Source organism: Desmodus rotundus, chromosome 1 (genome assembly GCF_022682495.2).
Source record: "Desmodus rotundus isolate HL8 chromosome 1, HLdesRot8A.1, whole genome shotgun sequence".
In the NCBI taxonomy this organism is placed as follows: Eukaryota; Metazoa; Chordata; class Mammalia; order Chiroptera; family Phyllostomidae; genus Desmodus; species Desmodus rotundus.
Window position 1 is genome coordinate 33,479,003 of NC_071387.1, and position 21,049 is coordinate 33,500,051.

General features: G+C 40.9%; 1 protein-coding gene across 1 annotated transcript; it reads right to left on the bottom strand.

The window, feature by feature from the left end:
• Positions 1–3,319: 3,319 nt before the first annotated feature.
• Positions 3,320–5,282, bottom strand: TMEM215 (transmembrane protein 215). The gene has a single exon (XM_024559997.3). The coding sequence runs from the start codon at positions 5,140–5,142 to the stop codon at positions 4,444–4,446; it is 699 nt and encodes a 232-aa protein (XP_024415765.1). The 5' UTR covers positions 5,143–5,282; the 3' UTR covers positions 3,320–4,443.
• Between the last annotated feature and the right edge of the window lie 15,767 nt (positions 5,283–21,049).

The following is a 21,049-nucleotide window of genomic DNA, read 5'->3' on the forward strand; positions in this document are numbered from 1 at the left end:
TCACTGCCCGCCTGTTTGTGTATCTGGACGGAATCACGTATAAACTTCTTTCTTTTGGGTGTCCGTGGAGTGAGGACCCCATGGCAGGCAGTGATGAGTCAAGGACGTAATCTCTGACTTAGTTGTGTTTGCAGGATTGCGTGTTATCTGGACAAGAGCCTGAGTGGAATTCATTCCTTTACTGAGACATTTGGTTGAACCAAGCATTGGTGCCCATCTCCATCTTCAGTTTAATTTTTCTAATGAGGGGCTGAAACATAGAAAACTCGTGGGTAGAGACTATTGAATTCCTAAAATTGTAGTTCATTTGTAAGTCACTAATGGATAATGATATACATACATATATATTAAATATGTTATAAAATATATAGTGAGATACTTTCAGAAATCGCTTTCAAAATGTTACAAATTAATTACTATCATGTACTTCTGTTTTTCGTTTTGCTTGTTCAGCATTATGCTCTTGAAGGTTGACACCAATGTAATCTAATTTTGAGATACAAACTCATGGTATCTTAACAGGGAAAATGTCTCATCTTAAAAATATAGGCTGTGGTCCCAATGGGGGACTTTTTTGAAGAAGCATTATTTTGTTTCTTACCCTATGTCTTGCATCTACACGAGTGAAGAGAAAACCAACAATATTGCGTGTTTTATCCATTTACACATTTCTGTCACCTCAGTCTCATCTATAAAAATACGGGTTTTCAATTGTAAATCTTCACCACTCCGGACAAATAGCAAATAATGTAGCTGTGTTACCAACAACAGAAAATAGTACTAATAAAACCACCCATAAAGCACGATATCTGGCTAGTAATAATGTACGGAGTAACAAATTATGGTGCATCACGAGATAGCACACTGCACAATTGTTAAATGATAATTAGGAACACTGCGTAGAAACATGAAAACATACTTAGGGTATAATTAATAATTAAAGAACAACTCGCGATTATAGTACGTAAGGTACATGTACATGTGGAGGAGGCCTGGAAGATAATGTGCTAAAATGGAAATTCGATAGTTCTGTTAGGGTAGTGGGACCGCAGATTTTCAAAATATTTTTTCATGTTATAAAAGAATAGTAACAGTGAATTCACCAAATAAATGATGCTGTAAGTGTAGAGGGGAGATATTAATAAAAAATAAATGTTGGATATTACAAAAGGGAAAAACATTTAAAAGAACAAATCTTTCTTCCCACAGTTGTTCAGTCAATGGATATTAACATCCATAGTTTTGAAAGCATTTGCAAAGGAGTTGGTTAGTAAGGTTTGGAAGAAGGCCTGAACTTAACTATATCTGGATTTTGTTTAACATGATAATTGCAATAGAAACTAAGTCTTGAAACAGTTGTCTAAATATGCTCCAGCTTGGGTATCTTGGCTGAATTCACACTTCGGCATCAAGAAACAGTTTAGAAAAACAAAAAACATATGCATAATAAACAGCAAGATTGAGCAGGAGAAATCCAACAGAGAAAATTTCAAAAATAAAATGCCTACTTAATATTAAGTTGAAATGACTATTTGAATTAACAGCAAATAAAATAATAACTAATACGGACATAATTTATATCTGAATGAAAGCTCTTAAAGGATATCAGAAGCAGTTATCATGTCTATTATGTTAATATTAACAATTTGCTGGAACTGTGAGTGAGCTACTCTATTCTCTAACTGGCTCAGGCACTTTCTCTCCTTGTTTTCCTTCTCTTCCACCTCTGTTCAAAAGGATGATGGTTTTACCCCGAATGGTACTTAACAAGTGTTGATTTGGGGCATGAGGCTAGCTTGCTCCATATTATGAGAGAGTTAATGTAAGATGTTAAGAAAAATTCACACACATAATCACACATTTTATTCTTCCTGGTCAAAGTTAAGCCTTCCAGCACAGCATTTACAAACCATTAGTTCAGCACTGTAGAAAATTCCTTCAAATGCATACTTAGCTGCCTTTAAATATCTTAAATAGGTGAAGAGACGAAGAAACTTGAACTAAGTTTCTGAAATAGAACTTGAAAATGTGATAAAATACCTGATATCTTTAAATTAGCAGTTGACTTTGGATTTGGAGATTGGAGTGTGCGTGTGTGCTATATGAAGGAGTTTGGGCTGGTTTCAAGAAATCAGAATGTAACTTTTCCAAACCCCAAACTACAGCTGACAGAAGAAGCATCTCTTTTCAAGCCCTGTGTAAGATTTGCTGAGCCTCTGAACATTTCTTTCTGAAGCCTTGCTTGTCTCCTCACCTCTAAAGCTGTCCACAGTGGCAAACGAATTAGGGGAAGTTCTTATTCCTAAGAGTTATCTAATAATTTTCACCTTCATAAAAATATGATCTCCCTCTTTCAAAATGCATTGGAATGATCAAGAAGTATTGTGATTCTAGGAATTATCTTCCCTTCATGCCAAGTCCAGAGTAAATTGTATATAATGTAAGGGTATGCATTAGATTATTTGGGGCTCCAATATCTAAAAAATTCTCCTGAAAAATATTTTACTCTGCATATCTTCATTTTATTCCCAGGAATGTATTTAGCTGAATAAAAAAATACTTGGTGATAAAAAAAATCTGCTTTCACATATCTACAAAATTCTTTTTAGTAGTAGCAAGAATTCAACCCATGTCACATAATTGTTACCATGAATTGCACAACTTTGGCCTGCATTTTGCTGTAACTCACTTCCTGGCAATACATAAAGTGCCTTTGACAAAATGCCATAGCATATTCAGACTGGGAACGAATGAAGAGATAATCTAGTATAAATCAGTTCCACTCCTCCCTTTTCGGGAACTGAGGTGGGAGAAGATAAAATTTGTCCAGGATTACAAATCTCATTTTAAGACATCTAAGCCCTATTAAAAAAACAACTACATGCTTTTGATGTTGTATTTGATTAGGAAATTGTAATTTTTAAGGGCATAATTCTTAAAACAAGAATAATTGCTATACGTAGAGATTTGGAGTTGAACTTGAGATAAACAAGAGAGGTATTCCCCAAATATTTGTCCTCAATTCCACTTTTGGGAAAAAGTAGCTGAGACTAGTTGATCATTAAAAATAAGTCATCATTCTTTGAAGGATGCAAAATTATTCTGATTTTTAGGATGAACTATATACCACTTCCATATACAATTCAATATTTCTCTTTAACAGGGATCCAATATTATTCTGGCTGATTGACCTTTTGTCTATTACAGTTGAATAAGTGAAAGAAGAAATACATTTTAGAGTTCCATTGTAATTTTTGCCTCAGCAGCAAAAAATTAAACATGAGATAGAGCAGGCCTTTGCCATGTAAAGTTCATTGATCAGATGAACTTAATGAAAACTGGGCTTTAGTTAAATCTGGTAGATTAACTCTCATCCCATTGACATTTACAGTCTTGGGGAGTGCTGAACAAATGTACAAATAATGACATTTCTGACATTTCCAGAAGTTTAATCACTGCATTTCATGTAAATTCTGCATAAAGTTCAAGACTAAGGTATTGACTTCATAGTCTTCAGATATTAAAAGGCATATAGGAATAGTAATTACCAGTACATGTCTCCCCAAAATGTTAAAGACACTTGTATGCATATGTAAAATCCATTTTGATTTGATGAAAACGAATTCTAATCTATCAAAATATTACATCAAGTCATTTTGCACCTGATGGAAAAATTATACATGAATGATAGATAGTACATGTTAGAAAACACTTCAGATAAAGACCCAGTAAATCACTTTAAGTGAAGAGTTTAATAAGTAACATAGCCATCTAAAAATGTTAGTTTTTCACATAGCTGGTCACATTTATTTTACTTTATTTTAAATTTCTCATCTTGTCAGAGGGTAATATCAAACTCAATGACCTAATTCACCTGCCTTTAGCTTCCCTTCCTCCAGAAACCATCCTGCCTAAGGAGGCATGTAGCTATTCTCTCCTGACTTGTTTTCTTTCAGCAAATACTAAGTGTGAAAAGCTTTCAACAGATAAAAATCATTTCTAATAACAAAGCATTACATTTTTTCTCTTTCCATTTCTTCAGAACTAAAGTAGCTCAGTGTCCCTATGGATAGCCCAAGTATCATTTCATGCCTGTTTCTGCAGCCCACTCAAGATTTACCTTGCTTTCGGCAGGTACTGAGTGGCACTTTTTTGGTTATTTACAAAATATCCAACATAGTTTAAATCGTTAAAAAGCAATTAGTACTGCTTCCTCTCCTACCCAATGCCTCTTCCAGTGTCCTTAACACTCATGGCCCTCCCCTGCAATGTGTCCCCAACATGCCTATTTACAAGGCTCTCAGGCACCGGAGGCTTGCACATCCATCACGTACCGGGTCAGTTTCTAACAGTGTGAAGGCTGTTGGAGCAGGGCCGGTTCCTTCTGCCCGGAGGTGCGTGTAGTCATGTTTCCATCAACACAGAGACTCTCGTCTGCAAAGCTTAGACTATCGTCTCGTGGTCCCACCTGCCTTGGCTCTGATTGATGTAACAACAGTATCTGTCATAGGGACTGTTCTGCTTGTAGGAGCAAACGATGATACTGTCCTGGGGCACAAAGTAGATGCTGTCCTCGGGCTCAGGGCACTCGGACCTGTCCCAGGCTGAGCACTTGGCATCCAAGGCACTGTAGGCGAGGGAACTGCCTGAGGGACAGTAGCCATCCAGGTGTCTGGATGTCTCCTCGTGTTGCCCACTCTGGACCAGGCTCTGGCATTCTCCTTCTTCCGTGGGGGTGGGGGTAGTGATGGAGCTGACCTCAGCCTGCTGCTGGAGGGGAGGCCTCCCCCTGAAGCCTGCCTTCTTAGCCAGCTCATCTGAGCTTCCCTTGCCTGACTCCAGGTCCGAAGGGGTCCTCAGCAGTTCCACCACATCCTTGTCCTTGGGTTTCCGGAAGCAGGGCAACTTTCGGACCCACAGCAGCTCATTTTCGGGCCACTTGGTGCACCCCTCAGTTTTCCTGGCCAGGGCAATGGCCGCAATACCTGGTAGGCAGATGGCTGGCCCGATGGCCAGGAGGGGTATGTTTCCCAGGGTCTCTCCTTTCATCCCAGAGACAGTGAACATGAAGCCAAAGACCAGGAAGACACTGACCAGGGCCACCACCAGCCCAGTCCTCGGGTTAATGTCATCAGGCCGCATCTTTCATTCCATCCGGTTGCGAGCTTCTTGCTGGCCAGGGACAAGCTTTAGCTTCACTGTCTTCCCTCAGAGAAACCGCAGTGGGTTAAAAAAAAAAAAAAAGAAAAATCCGAGTCAATTTCCCACCCACCAACTCTGACTCTCTTACTCTTGTCTCTTAATCTTGTCTGATATTCTTGGTCTCTGTCCCTCTTTCCCTGCCTCTCCCCCTGTTTCTGCTGCTCTTTGTCTGTCTATCTCTTTACTATTTTAACCTCAGCCTCTCATACAAATGTCCACCGGCCGGGGTCTCTGAAGTGGTACCTGAGGTTTCCTCCCGTCTCCTGCGGGCAGGGAAAGACGCCAGTCTGAGTCTCCTTAGACACCTCCACAGCAGCTGTCCCCTCGACTCTCTCCCTGGGTTCTGGAAGGAAAGCCTGACTTTTCCTACTGACTCTGCGTCCAGGAGGTGGGACGGGAGAGCCCTCTCTCCCCTGTCTCTCCCAACGGTGCGCGTCGCGGTCCCAGGCTCTGGAAGCTCAGCTGTGGCTCTGTGTGCGGTCGCCGAGCGCAGGGGGAGGAAGGACCTGGTCTGGGAAAGAGGGAAAGCAGCGTGCGAGCCTGCCCTCCTCGCTACATCGCTTTCGGAGCAAGCTCAGACACGAAGAAGGACGCGTGGGGGCGCGAGGCGGGCGGACCCCCGGGGAGGCCACCGAGCTGAGGAGGCTGCCCAGGGTCCAGTCTGGGCGCTCAGAGCAGCCCGAAGGGCTGAGCAGGGAGGCTGGACCCGCTTCTGTGCCCCGGGAGGGTCTGGGGTGCAAGGCTGTCACTGGCCAGGGACCGAAACTCCGGTCGACTTGCCTATGGGGCAGCCTGGGCTCCGAGGTGGGGGTCCGAGGGGCAGAGGTGGCAGCTGGAGATGTCTCTCGGGAACCTGGACCCCTCTTTAGCTGCAAATCGAAGTGATCCGACCGACCCACAGCGGCTCCCAGGAGTTTCCCCGACTGCTGGTCTCTCAAACTCCAGGCTCCTGGGGCTGGGAGGGCCGCTGCCCCGGACTGCTCTCGGTCCTGGCGCTGGTGGCAGCGAGTTGCGCTCAAAAGCGCTCTAGCAGTGGAGCGGGCTGCACTCCCGGAGCGCACAGGCCGAATTAGTGGGGAGGGGGGATGGGGGTGGGGGTAATGGGTGCCAGGTTTTGCTCAGCCTTGGGTGGAGTCACCGGAGTCATTCGTTGAGGTCTTCCAGCTTTGGATTCGGGGGACTGGGGTGCTCTTGGAGCCCGGATCCCATTCCAACACGGTCGTGGTGCCAGCCAGACCTGCTGGGTCAAGGGAGAAGGGCTCTCAGTCCTGGGGTCCCCGTCTTCACGCTTCGCCAAGACCCAGCTCACCAGGAGAAGAAGGAACCTCGACTGGGTAGGTCAGGCTGACCAGGCCGCCTTGGAGTCCCAGCTTTAGGCTCTTCTCCCTTGCTGAAGCTGGTGCAGAGAACCAGTCTCCTTCCCACGGCAGCAGGTGACGGATTCTCTGGCAAGACTGGTTTTGGCTGGGGTTCGTCAACAGGATGCCCATTTAGGGTAGATGGGGAATAGTGAGGAATAGAATAGGATATGGGGTATATTCTTTCAAGGCACTGCCGTGGTGGAAAGTACTTTGACAATGAGGCCTTCCCCACTTAAATTAGCTGTGTGTGCCTGGGGAAATGACTTAATCTCTCTGAGAATCAGTTGACTCATCTGTAAAACAAGAATATTACTACCAAATATGTGAGGGAACAGTGTGAGGACTAAATAACTGTGAAGTTCCTAGCACAATGCTTGCCACATGGTCCTTTTCATAAAATGATTGAAACAGATATTTACATAATATGTCATAATCAATGTAAGACACAAGCCAAATCATAAATCTTGCCAATGTCCAGATTCTCGTGAAGGACAGTAGTACTTCCTGCCCTTCAGACTGATAACACTTATTTCCCAGTATCCTTTCAATAATGCCCCTTTGCATGAAGTTAGCGTGAGCGGTTCCCTCCTCTTTGGAATACAGAGTCCAGGGCAGGACAGGCATTTCTCTGAAAGTGAGGCCTCCAAATTAGGCTGTATGTTTTTATCACCAATTTAGAAGAGATGGTGGAGGTGGGCAGAGGGAACGCTAATTTTTACATGAATTTTTTACTGAAGTATCATATAAATAGAGAAATGAGCACAACTCATGAGTGAACATTTGAGCGAATTTTCACAGAGAGCATGCCCATTTAACCTGCACCCACATCAGGAAGGAGAACATTTTAGTGACCCCCTTGGGCCCCTTCTGTCACGCCTCCCCCACCCGCTCTAAGGAACCATGATCTTGACTTTAGCAGCATGGATTGCTCCTGCCTGTTATCTGACTTTATGAAGAGCTGGAGCCAACGGTAAGGCCAGTGAGGCACTAGCCTCAGGTGTAAAATTCAAGGTGGTGCCAAAAAAGACCCAACCCTCAATAATTAAGAAAAATAATATTTTAAAAACTCAAAATTAATTTAAAAATTCATGATGAACAAAATAAAATTTAAATAAAGACAGGATCAGCATATTAGATTTTCCAGAGAATCAGAACCAATTGGTTGTGTGTGTGTGTGTGTGTGCAAGCGTGTTGGTTTAATGTGGTTATGAAGATGTGGCAAGTCCAAATCTGCTTGATAGGCTGACAGGCTGGAGACCAAAGGTGATCTGCTGGCAGATTTCCTCTTCTTTTGGGCAGGTCAATCTTTTTCTATTAAGGCCTTCAACTGATTTGTTGAGGCCCACCCACACCATGGACAATAATCTGCTTTACTCAACATTTAGAGTAAATGTTGATCTAATCTAAAAATACCCTCACAGAAATATTTAGACACATTTGATCAAATATCTGGTTATTGTAGCCTAGTGAAGATGACACATAAAATTAACCATTATAGAAATGCTTTCAGGTTTGGGAAGCAGATGAGGTGAAGCCCAATAACACCTTAAGGTAGCTGGATTCCATAAGGAGTTTTCCCAAAATACATATGCCTGATACTACGTTTTCTTTTCTCCCTTCTCCTCTTCCTTTTTTTTCTCTTTCTTTTTCTCAATCTCGTCATCTTCCTTTTCCTTCTTTTCTCTATCTATATCTGTTTTGGTGCACCATTGAGAAGTCAATCTTTTATGCCATATAAATTCCTCTTAAAAGACATGTGGGGCACTTCGTTTGCATCGCACAAACTCATTTTCGTTATGACATTGATTAGAGTGTGGACTTTCTGAGAACATTTGAGAACTAAATCCTGCCCTCAGCTCCAAGTCCTTTTGTGTGTCTCAGGCTTTCCTTTGCCTTGAACATTGCAGAAAGAACGGCCTGTCTCCATCAGCACAAGTAATACCAGGGGAGGCTAAGATCCTCTAACTGTGAGATTGACAATTGCTAGGTTTGCAAAATTTCAGGTGAAGGGAAAACATCCCATTGGTGTACATATTTTCCTAGCTACAGGATGTATTTCATTCAAGAATCACTTTTTAGACGTAGTCTGTTCAATTCTCATGATGGCTATCATTTATGGAACCATTCCTATATGCTGGTGTGTTTACTGAAAGTCTGCTGATTTAAATGTTAATCTCATCTTTAAAAAATACCTTCACAGAAACATCTAGAATGATGTTTGATCAACTACTTGGATATCATGGCCTAGTCAGGTTGACATGTAAAATTAATCATGACAGTCAGTTTTACTGATGTTTCCCTTTGTCTTACGAGTCTACATGGCTTGGCACAGCCTTGCTTACCACTAGTACTCTGGTCTGGCGTTTTTGGCTCAGTGTTATGCTTCTGATGTTCATATGGGTTGTGGCATATAAAAATAGTTTCTTCATTCTCATTGTATTAATTATAACAATGTACTTATTCATTCCACTGTTGATGCTTTTATGGGTTGTTTCCAATTTTGGACTATTGTAAATAACATTGTTTTTTACTTTTCTGTTGCGTATGTGTCTAGGAGAGGAATGGTCAGGTCCTAGTTATGCATCTCTGTGGCTTTAGTAGATATCATCACTTTCCCAAAGCAGTTACCCAATTTACATTCTCACCTGTAGTGTATGGGCATTTCGGCTGTTTCACATCGTTGTCAGCACTTGGTATTAGCAGTGTTTTAAGTTTTATCCATGTAGGTAACCAGTTGATCTTTGTGTAAACTACAGAGGAAACCTGGTTGAGATCCTTGATATTATTCAAATACTCACGTGTCAGTTGTTCTCTCCTGTGCAGGCATCTGATCGCAGCTGAGCCGCGTGTTCTCATTAGCCTCATTCCTCTAACTCACTTGTTTGAGTTCTATGTTCCTAAACCTGTCCCACTACACTATGCTCGTCATTAATTTAGTGCTCATTTATTGACTTCCTACCGCGCCCGTGGTGCCACTATCAGAAACGAAGCACTGGGCTGGCAGGTTGTATGTAGCAACACGGTGGTCAAGGTAAGTGATTTCCAAATTTGTTCATCGCTTTCTTCATACTAATATATTACACATTTAAAAAGTGCATGAAATAGAAAATGAAAAGATACAATGAAGATAAAATAGACAATGTTTTAAAATGTCTTGCTAACTGTGAGGACTTCGTACTGTCCCGACACAAAGGCACAATCCACATTTCAGCGTTTATGGTAGTGGCTGTAAATCCACATTTCAGAAAGCGTCGATCATTTCAGAATAACGCTGTCCTCTTAACAGAGCTGATTAGCGCATCATTGTGTTTACCTCCTAGCGTGGCCGACAAAGCGCTGTACCGGGAGTAGAAGCATCAGCTCTGTCATTATCTTATTCACTTGGGCTCGCATGATTATGATCATCTTCAATATGAGCGGCTTGTTTTTTGCAGGAACGCTTTTTAGCCTCTTGTCTATTTTGTGAGGTTAGTTTGAAAAAAATTGTATAATACAACACATATATCCCTTTGACTGGGCATGCATAAACTACAATGTGTTAGAATAAAGAAAAAGTGAAAAAAAGGAGTGGAGGTTTCCATTCTCCCTTTCAGGGTAGCTCCCACTTGTACCTGACATGTGACTCTCTGAGGAAACCCTGGTGTCAATCCATTTTTTACCAGTAGCAAAGCTGGAGCCCTAATTTTGAAAGGTAAGCGTAAACACATTCCTAGTATTTTCTTCTGGCACAGCAGCTATTAGCTGGGGCTAGCGCTGGGGTGTGTGAATCCAGCTGGAGACCACTGACCCACAGTACAAGGTCAGACAGCTTCTTCCACTGTTCTTCTCATGAAGGACACTCCAAGCACTGGGGAAGAAACTGGCAGGGCCTGAAAAAACACAAACAAACCCAGACCATTTGATTTTCTAGCAGCAAAAATTTCACCAAAATTGTAGACTTTTTCCCCTTAAGAAAAAGACCTTATCATTCCTGAAATGGATTATACTTCACTTTCTCACAGGCAACCAAATGATCGGTTTTCATTACACAAGGGCTCTGGGCACCTATTACCTACCCGACATCGCAACAGGCGCCAGGTTTCACGTCCCAGAGACTGGGGGTGAGAGAAATCTGGTGTAGGAGTCAGGAGAGGTGGATTCTTTTTTTTTAAGAGTTTTTTTTTTTTTATTGTGGTAAAATACACGAAACATAAAATCTACCGTTTTAACCACTTTTACGTGTATGGTTTAGTGGCACTAAGTACATTCACACTGCTGTGCAGTCATCACCACCACCATCTCTAGATCTTTCTCACCTCCCCAAACCAAGATTCTGTACCAATTAAGCAACAGCTCTCCATTCCCTACGTCCTCAGCCCTGGCAACCACTGTTCTACTTGCTGTCTTCATGAATTTGAGTATTTGAGGTCCCCCCTAGACGTGGAATTGTAGAACATTTGTTCTTTTGCATTAGATTCATTTCACGTAGTGTAATATCTTCACACATATACCAGAAGTTCATCGGTTTTTAAGGCTGAATGATATTCCGTGTGTGTGTATATGTATATGTATACACCACATTTTGTTTATTAATGTCTCTGTTGATGGACACTTGGATTGCTTCTACCTTTTGACTATTAGGGATGATAGTGCTATGAACATGGGTGTACAAATATCTCTTTCAGTCTCTGCTTTCAGTTCCATTGGGTACATGCCCCAAGGTGGAGTTGCGGGATCATGTGGTAATTCCATGTTTAATTGTCTGAGGAACCTCCACACTGTTTTCCACAGGGATGTCCACAGTGAGCGCACCATTTTACACTCCCACCAGCAGTGCACAAGCGTTCAGTTTCTTCTCATCTGGCCGATGCTAGTTATTCTCTGGGTTTTAGAAAATGTGGATTCTTGTCCTTGCTCTGCTCTTCATAGGCTACGTGACCTTGGCCTAGTCACTTGGTATTTTACCCTATTTTATCTTAGTGCTCTTTTTGGGCATCTGGCTCTAATGATGGAGGGGGACATTTGTCCTCCATACAGAGATCTTCTGTACTTTATGATACTTTCCTTTTAAAAACTGATTTTTATTGCAAGCTCTCTGTGCCAGACACAAACACTTACAGTTCTGGCAAAGCGCTTACTGTAGTGTACGACAATTTGTCTCTTTACATGTCTGTACACACTGTGAGTTTCTCAAGTGCAAGCCTCAAGGAGGCTTCATTCATGCGTGAGCTCCAGCACCTGGCACACTGGCTTGCCCAGAGCGAGCAAGCACTCAGAACATGTTTGGTAAAAGAATAAATGAGCCTCATGGGTAAGGGGGGATCCTCGCATGCACTGCTAGTTCCCCGACCAACCCCCTGAGCATTTACCTGCCCACTGAGACTGCTTGCTGAAGACACCTGTGATTCTTTGTGAGGTCTTCTGGCCTTGGGAGAACACTGGCTTCAAGAGCAAGGAAGGCTGGAAGTGCCAGAGAGCTAATGGCCCCAAAGCAGCCCATGATGAAGGACATATGGGGAGTTGGTGGATAAATTCATTTCTTCAGCCTCTGGCTGGAATAACTGAGGTCTCTATACTATCTGTTTGAGTTTCCTGGCAGATTGTGATAACCGGCTGGATTCCACACGCTGTTATGGAAAGAGAGTGGGGAAATGAGACACTCTCTGTGCTTCTAGGATCACCTCCCAAACAAACTACATGCATTTAATGCCCAGACTCCAGGCTTGCTTCTAGGGGAACCCAAACTTTGCCTACCTTGAAGGACTGTTGTGGTAATCAAATGAAAAACACATGCAAAAGACTTTGAAGTCTCAAATTGTAACTGCGGTCACTCTTAGAGTGAATTGCTCTCAAGAGGAATGTGGTAGGTTGAATAATGGCCCCTGAAGATATCCAGGTCCTAATCCCCAACCTGTGAATGTTCCCTTATGTGGCAAAGGGGACTTTGGGAGAGGTGTCAAGTTAAGGATCACGAGATGGGAAGTTTATCTTGGATTATCCTGGTAGGCTCTGAATGTAATCTCAAGTCATTATAAGAAGGAGGCAGAGGGAGATGTGACACAGAATAAGAAGGCAGTGTGACCACCGAAGCAAAATTCTGCACTGTTGGCTTTGAAGATGGAGCCAAGGAGTGCAAGAAAGGCAGCTTTAGAAGCTAGAAAGGCAAGAGAATGGATTCTCCCCTAAGATTACTCACCTGCCAACACCTTGGCCCAGTGATTGATTTTGGACTTTTGATCTCCATAACTGAATAAATGTGTGCTGTTTTGAGCCACCAAGTATATGGTAATCGGTCATGGCAGCCACTGGAAACTGACACAAGGAGGGTCTTGCTTATCACTCCTAACCCAGCCCAGTAGGTAGCAGTGTGGGGAGCAGGCGTAGCAGTAATTCCCTGGGGGCCTCCAATGGACTCTGCTCATTTTTCAACCTGCTTTCCTCAAATAAAGTAAGACCAATTTGTACTGTCTTCACCCCCTTGGAGGCCAGTTCTTAACGGGCTCAGGAGGAATTTCCACTGTGTTTTAAAGACAACAGAAAGAAAGAGTCAGGGTTTTTTATGGGCTAATGAAAGTCATTCAACAAGCAGTAAAATGAAATCATAAATATGCCTTGAGAAAGCTGAGTAGAGGAACTTCAAAGGCTAGCCCCAGTTCCCTGCTGTTACTAAAATTAACTTTAACCATCAACCATGTTCTTTTTCACATCAGGACTCGTATCCCTGATAAGCTCTTTCAGCTCCAACCACGTAGAGAGTTCCTATGCAATGTGCTTTCATGACTACCCCTTCTCCCCTTTTGGACTCACAATCTCAGGGAAGTACTACTTCATCCTTCTTCTTCAGTGTCCAAAGCTGGACAGTTTGAAGACTTAAAATGATGTTTTTGAAATAATCAGAGAAATTTGAATATGTATTGATACCAAAGAATTGTTAATTTTGTTAGGTGTGATAGGCATAATGGCTATGTAAGGAAATATCCATATTTTTTAGAACTATATAGGGGATGGAATAATATAATAGAGAAGAAGAAAGAAGGAAAGGAGGGAGGGAGGAGAGAGAGAGATGAACTAAGTATGGCAAAATCTTGATAATTATTAAATTTAGGGGATGAGTGTATGGATGTTTATTGTATTATTATGTGTTTGAAAATATTTTATAAGATTTTCTGGAAATAAATTTAAATAGCTAAATAGAGTCTTTTAACAACTCTCAATGGGAGGCAGCTGCAGAAAAATTATTACAAGCCCAGGCTCTTGAGTTGCCTGGGTTGCAGTCTGGGCTCCTGTACTTTCTGCGTGACCTTGGGCATGTTACCCACTCTCTTTGTTTTCACTTCCTTATAGGTAAAATGGATATTATAAGAGTACCCACCTCAAAGGACTGTTGAAAGGAATCAACAGGATGATACTCCTGAAGCAGTGGAAATGCCTGGCACAGACTACTGTAAGTGTTTGTTATTGCTATTTGTAGTCTTGTCTATTGTACTAGCATAGTGGTTCTTGGCTAGTGACAGTTTTGACCCCCAGGAGATATTTGGAAAGATCTAAAGACGTTTTTGTTTATCACAACTGGGAGTGCTGCTGGCATCTGGTGGTTTGGGGGCAGGGATGCTGCTAAATGTCCTATTCCGTGTAAGACAGCTTCCCACAACAAAGAATTATCTGGACCGAAATGTCAATAGTGTCAATGTTGAGAAACCCTGCACCACCAGTATTACAAGGACATTATAAAACTATTAGAAAATGCGGATAAGCTAAATAAGAATAATAACGTCTCATAATTTCACCATGCAGAAATAATCGCTATCCAAAATTAGAAGTTTACAAAAAGAAAATGACATCTCCATCAAAATTAAGATGCATAAACAGGAAAACATCCCTTTATCTCACTGCTTCCAGTGGTGACCTGTCTTCATTTCTTCAAAAATATCACAATTTACAGAAAGTTGTTCAATCCCTTCAGAATTCTGGTAAATGTTCATGTGACATTTGACTAGGCTATTAGCTTTTTGGAATGAAGCTGAATGAAATACAAGAAAACTATTTGAAGTCGTTAATGACCCACCTCAGAAATCTTTTCTGGTTGAATTTATTGGGGTGACATTGGTTATATAGGTTTCAGGTATACAATTCTATAATACATCCTGTGTATATTATAGTGTATGGCACCCCAGAAATCCTGTGGGAACCTACTCTGACACCACTTTTCCAGGGAAAAGTCTGTTAGATTATATCAAAAGCCTTTTTAAAGCCTATACTTGACTTGACGGTTCCACTTCTAGAGAATTTATCACAAAGAATCAAACAGGTGTGCAAAGCAAAGGGTTTGTACAGTTGGTCAGTGCTGTGTTGTTTTTAGGGAAAAATTGGAAGGACCTAAGTTGGAAACAACACAGGGAGGCTGGCCCATTGCACTCCAGTGTATCTGTGCAGTAAAACACCATGCAGTCGTAAGAAAAAGACAATGTTTATCTCCATAGATTTTTGTAGAAAAATATTAATAACATATCAGTGAAAAATAACCACAGAAATGTCTGGAGGGACTAACGTGTTAGTGAGTATCATGCAAAGGGCGTAGGTGACCTCCAGCAAGCACTGCTGGGAAGGGCCGGGACTCTCAGGGATAAGGGTCAGAAGACTCAGAGGTCCCTGAATCTCCCGGCATCCTATGGAGAAGCGTGGTTGGGCAAGGTGCATCTAGATGCACTTGTGGGCTGTGCTCTCGCAGAGGGACCTCACCCTGTTGCTTTCCTTTCTAATGGACCAAAGGGAGTGCCCCTGTCACTGGGTGACAAATAGTTTGCAAGTCAGGTGCTAAGTAGTCTGTGCTTAGGTGCATCTCTTGAGGGAGTTCTGTGAAGCACCTAGAGTCTCTGGGCCCCCTGGTTTGGGCACAGCCCCTCCTGCTGCAGGGAGTATCAGTCAAAGGTCACTTGAGCTCATTGCCAGCAGCTAGAAAGAGTCCCCAGGAACAGCCCGTCTGCCTTCCCCTCTCAATCATCTAAGCAGCCAGTGTTCTGTGTCTTAAAATGAGGAGCTGTGCCAGATGATCTCTGAGGACCCTTTGAGCTCTAAGTGTTTTATGATTCTAATGTTTTAATCACTGTCAGTGGCCATTTCTGTTGTCATGAATGACCTGTAAATTTCCCTGGGGTTTCATTGGTTGTGATAGTGAGGTTCACTTGCTATAATATCATCAGATCACTGAGAAGGTTCACCTCGGTATCAGACAACACATTCCCATCCTTCTCCCTCCTCTTTTTCTTCCTAGGTCTTCTCTCTATCTCTCAGGTGGTTTATGTGTCTAAATTAATTCAGATCAGTCAAGTACTTTTAAGAGTCTAAGAGTAAAGTCGCTGTCCTGCTATGAAAAATAGCTCAGTGGGAACTGAAGTCGCTCACATCATTATTAGCAGACATTAGTCTTGCTGCTTGTGTAACTTGAAGCCTATTAGTTTTAATGGGCAACATCTGCCCCTTGGAGGAAAAAGTGGCCCAAGAGAAGCCACCTAAATTCCCTGAGTCCTTTGCATAAATACTCCAGGGACGTGAGGAAGTGCTTGAGGCTGAATGAGGGCACTGGGGGAAATGACATCCCTTACAGGAGTAAAATGAAGTATTTTTAGAGGATTCATGCTCAGGTTGGGGGGTTTCTGGGAGGAGGTCAGAGGTACTGTGAGACTTGGGGTAAATGCCCCTCTCCAATTTCTCTTCCCAGAGGGCAAACCAGGGCAGATGTTGAGAGAGGTCCGTCAGGCCCCTTAGGGTGAGGCAGTTTAACCATCGCTGGCTCGAACCATCCCAGGAGCACAACCACCAAGAAGTGCATGAGTGAGCTTCAAGTCTCAGACAGATCTGGGGAGGACCTGCTCTGCTTCTCAGGAGCTCTACAGCCTTGGGCAAGTTACAGATCTCAGATCTTCCTTTTTTTTTTTTTTTCCAGTCTGTAAAAGTGGGGATAATAATACTTACTTCCCAGGTATCATGAGGGTTACGTGCCATATTAAATAGTCAAAATACTCGAAGCTTTTGGGGGAGTGCTCGCCCTATGTCAGCGTCTGCTTTGACACTTTTGAGTCCTTTTGCAGAATGGCAATGGTAATGGCTGTTGTTTACTGAGTGCTTTTGATGAGCTGGGTTCTGGGCTAAGCACTTTACATATATTATCTCATTTAATCTGCATAACAACCCTGTGAAGTAGCACCATTATGTTCCCATTTTAGAATCAAGGAAACTGAGGCATGGAGAGGTTCAGTAACTTGTACAGTGAATTTAAGTTGGTGTCAGAGTCTAAGCTCTTAATTGATTAGGTTATAGTTTTGCTTTCCCCTCCTCCTCTATAACTTCCCGTAGGTATTAGAGTTAACTTCTTCCAAATGTAACTTTAAATCAGAGGAGAAGGAACATCTGTAGATGACCTGCAGAAGAAATCTACACTGCCAAATTCTTGGTATCTTGTGATTTGAACTAGAGAGGCTGCAAGACACTTCAATTCATCACTCTCTGTTCCTCTCCCTCTCTAACTGACAGTTCTCATCGAACACCAAAATCAAGAGCTTGGCAATACTATTCATGTCTGAGAACTAAGTCGAGTGGTTCTGATTTAATTTTTATCAGAGTCTCTTCTGAAAAGCCTGGGATACCTTGTGTTCCAGAAATTAACTTCTGGTCGCCATGGTGAAAAAACTGTAATGACAAAATGAAGCTAATTGAGGGAAGTGCGGTCTGAAATCCTACATTTTGTGAGCGATTTCATTCTTATTTTTACCTTCATAAGGTTTTAATGACTCTAAAAGCTATGTGTTTAATTTGAGAAATTAAGAGAAAATTAAGAGAAAAATTTGAAAGCATAGAAAAGTGTAATAAGAAAATGTACACCAATCATAGTTCTACCGTTATGCTGAGAAACCACTGTGGCATGGAGGGTTATTTAACTCCAGATCTTTCCAATAATCCGGATACATAGTTGGAATCTTTTACCTACTTTTCATTTAATAATATATTAAATATATTTAATAATATAATATTATTTAATAATATATAATGTTATTATTTTATTCATTTTCATTTTTCATTTAATAATATATTATAGACATTATGTTGTAAATTATTTTCAAGTACACAAGTGTTAATTTTAATGCCTGGGTAATACTGTCTTAGGTGGAATTGACATATTAAAGAAAAAGTAAAATCTATGTTTACTATCAGTCAGTTTAGAATTAGAACATTGCCAACACTTTAGACTTCCCTTTGTGCTCATCCCTAACTGCATCTCCCTTTCTTCCTGAAAGGTAACCACCAGCTGTGGTGGACCGTTACATTGGCGGGCCCCCTCCCCTCAATAAACATGACTCCTTCTACTCTGCCCTCTCCCACAACGACCTCTGGGTCAGACTTGCTTTGACCAATGGGACATTACCGAGCATGATGCAAACAGAGATTGGATAAGTGCTTGCACGTTGGGATAAATTGTTTTGGAATAGTACTTGGAACTGAGACGACCACACTGTGAGGAAGCCCAGGCTAGCCCAGCCCCACACGTATGCATCCCCCTGCCATCATGCTGTCCCAGCTAGCCTTCAGATATTGGAGCCACCACAGCCAAGGCTCCAGACAACGTGGAACAGACATGAGCCATTCCTGGTGTGCTCTGTGCAAATCCCTAACCCACAGAATTGTGAGCAAATAAAATCGTTGATGTTTTAAGTCACTAAGTTTTTGGGTGGCTTGTTATGGCAGCAATAAATAACTGAAACACAATCTAAGTGTGTATCCCTAAACAATATATTACTAAATCTAACTTTTTTTTGTATTCTATATAAAATGAAATGCACTGGGTATTTATTTATTTATTTAGGTGATTTGTTCCTTTTGGTAAACACCCTATTTGAGACATGCCTTCAGGTTGTTCTGTGTGATTGGGGTTCATTCATTTTCTTTGAATGGGCAGTGTTCCACGGTTCCTTATTCTTTCTATTGCTCACAGATATCAGTCTATTTGGAGTTTGGGGCTTTTAGAAACAAAGTTACTGTGGGCATTGCTGTACACAGTTGCCAGGGTCCATATGCAAGCATTTTCCTAGGGTGTATTCTTGGGGGTGGAATTACATGTGCATAGGCAGCTGCATCAGGCATGTCGAACTGTTTCCCCGAATGGTCCCCTTTCACATGTCCCACCAGCGGTGTGTGTTCCCCCCTCTTCCTCGTCCTTGACAGGACTTGGTATTGTCAGGTATATAAACATTTGTCCATCTCATGGGTGTATAATGGTATCTCATTGTGGTTTTAATGAGTTTCTGTAACGACTATAAGCCTATTTTTATATTTATTGGTCATTTATTGGTCTTTTCTAAAGTACCAGCTCAAGTATTTTGCCATTTTTTAATTCAATAATTTTTTATTAGTTGTCATTTGTTGGTTATATGTGTTACAAATATCTTTTGCTCTTTTCACTGCCTTTCATAATATCTTTTTGGAGTCTTATTTTAATGTCAGCAACTTATCATTATTTTATTCTATGGTTAGTTTTTTATGCCTTGTTTAAGAAATTATTTCCTATCCCAAGCCCATGAGATAGTCTCTTAGATTTTTTCTTTCTTTTTTTTTAAACTTTTTTAAAGGATTTTATTTATTTATTTTAGAGAGAGGGGAAAGGAAAGAGAAAGAAAGAAAGAGAGAGAGGAAGAGAGGGCCGGACCATGACCCAGGCATGTGCCCTAACTGGGAATTGAACCAGCTACCTTTTGCTTTGAGGGATGATGCTCAGTTGATTGAGCCATGCCGGCCAGGGCTTACATTTTCTTTTAAATGACTCTTAAATGACTTGACATTTAGGGTCTTAATACATCAGAAGTTTATTTTTTATGTATGGTAAGAGGTAGAAATTCAATTTTGCATTTTTTCCCCCATGGATACCAAATTATCCCTGCACCATTCATGGTAAGCTCATGCTTTCTCCACTGCAATGCTATTTTCATCATAAATCATGTGTCAGTCATCAGTGGGTCTGCTTCTGGGCTCTCTATTAACTCCACTGGTGACTTTGTTCTTGCTTGATATCTTGATAACTGGCAGGCAAAGTCTCTCCATTTAATCTTTAAGAGTATCTTGGCTATTCTTTGCATTTCTCTATTAATCTGAGCATCAGCTTATCAAGTCTGACAAAATACATATAGGGTTTTAATCAGAATCTCATGACTGTATGATCAGTTTGACGAATTTACATATTTATATATTCAACCTTTAAATCCATGCACATTATACATATCTCCATTTATTCAGATATTCTTAATGTATTTAAATAAAGTTTTTATAGTTTTTGCTACTAAAGCCTCACATCTTTTTAGGTAATTAAAAAATCCTATTGTAAGTGATATTTAGTTTTTTCTGTTTCTTTAAGTATATCAAGACAAAATTGATTTTTATAAATTGATTTTATATCCAAAGTTTGCTGACACCTTTATTAGTTAATATAATTTGTCTGTAGAATTGTTTGAATCTCTATGACCCAATTGTATCATCTGTGAATAATGACAATTTTTTTCTCTCTGCCCAATATTTGTAATTCTGATTTCTTTTCCTTGCTTTTCTGCGGTGGCTAGGGCCTTCAGTACAATGTGAATAGATGTTGTAATTTCAGTTATTCTTATCTTCTTGTTCCCATCTTAAAAGTAAGTCATTCAATAGTTTACATACAGAATAATATTGCTATAGGGCTTCTTTGCAGGTAACTTTTTCAGATCAATTGACTATCCTTCTACTCCTATTTTACAAAGAGTGTTCTCATCATAAATTGATGTTGAATTTGGTCAAGTGGTTTTTTCTACTTCATCTATTGAGATGATCATATAATGCTTTCCAATTTATTACTGTGGTGTGTTGTTTTAATTAATTTTCTAATGACAATTCCTACTGGTAAATCAAATGTATCCTGCTGGATTCCATTTGCTAATATTTTATTTAAATAGTTTGCTTATATGTTCATGAGGGATGTTAGAATTTTTTTTTTTACATTGTTCTCAGGTTTCAGAACCTTGGTTAGACAAGCCTTATATATTTGGAAAAACTTTGGGTGTGATGATGTTACTCCTGGCTCTACTGAAAGATCAGTAGTATTTGCCAGTGAAGCTAATAGATCCAAGATTTGAGACTGACAGATTTTTGATTTCTAATTTAATTTCTTAAAGGATATAGGACATATTCTAGATATCCTTGAGTTAGTTTGGTGAGTTATATTATTCAAAGAGTTGTCTATTTTCATACAAAGTTTCAAATTTATTAGCATGATATGATTAAAAATACACTCATTATCTTTTCAAGGTCCACAACATCATAATTATATCCCCCCTGTCACTACTGCTATTGCTTGTTTGTGCCTTCTCTTTTTGCATCTGAATCCTTACCAAAGGCTGATCGACATTACTAATCTTTTTAAAGAACCAATGTTTCACTTGGCTGATTTTCTCCAGTGCATTTTTTCCTTATCTCATTAATTTCTTGTTTAAAAA

Bases quoted from the DNA above. Each gene is read 5' to 3' on its own strand.
- TMEM215 (XM_024559997.3), bottom strand. From the start codon at position 5,142: ATGCGGCCTGATGACATTAACCCGAGGACTGGGCTGGTGGTGGCCCTG.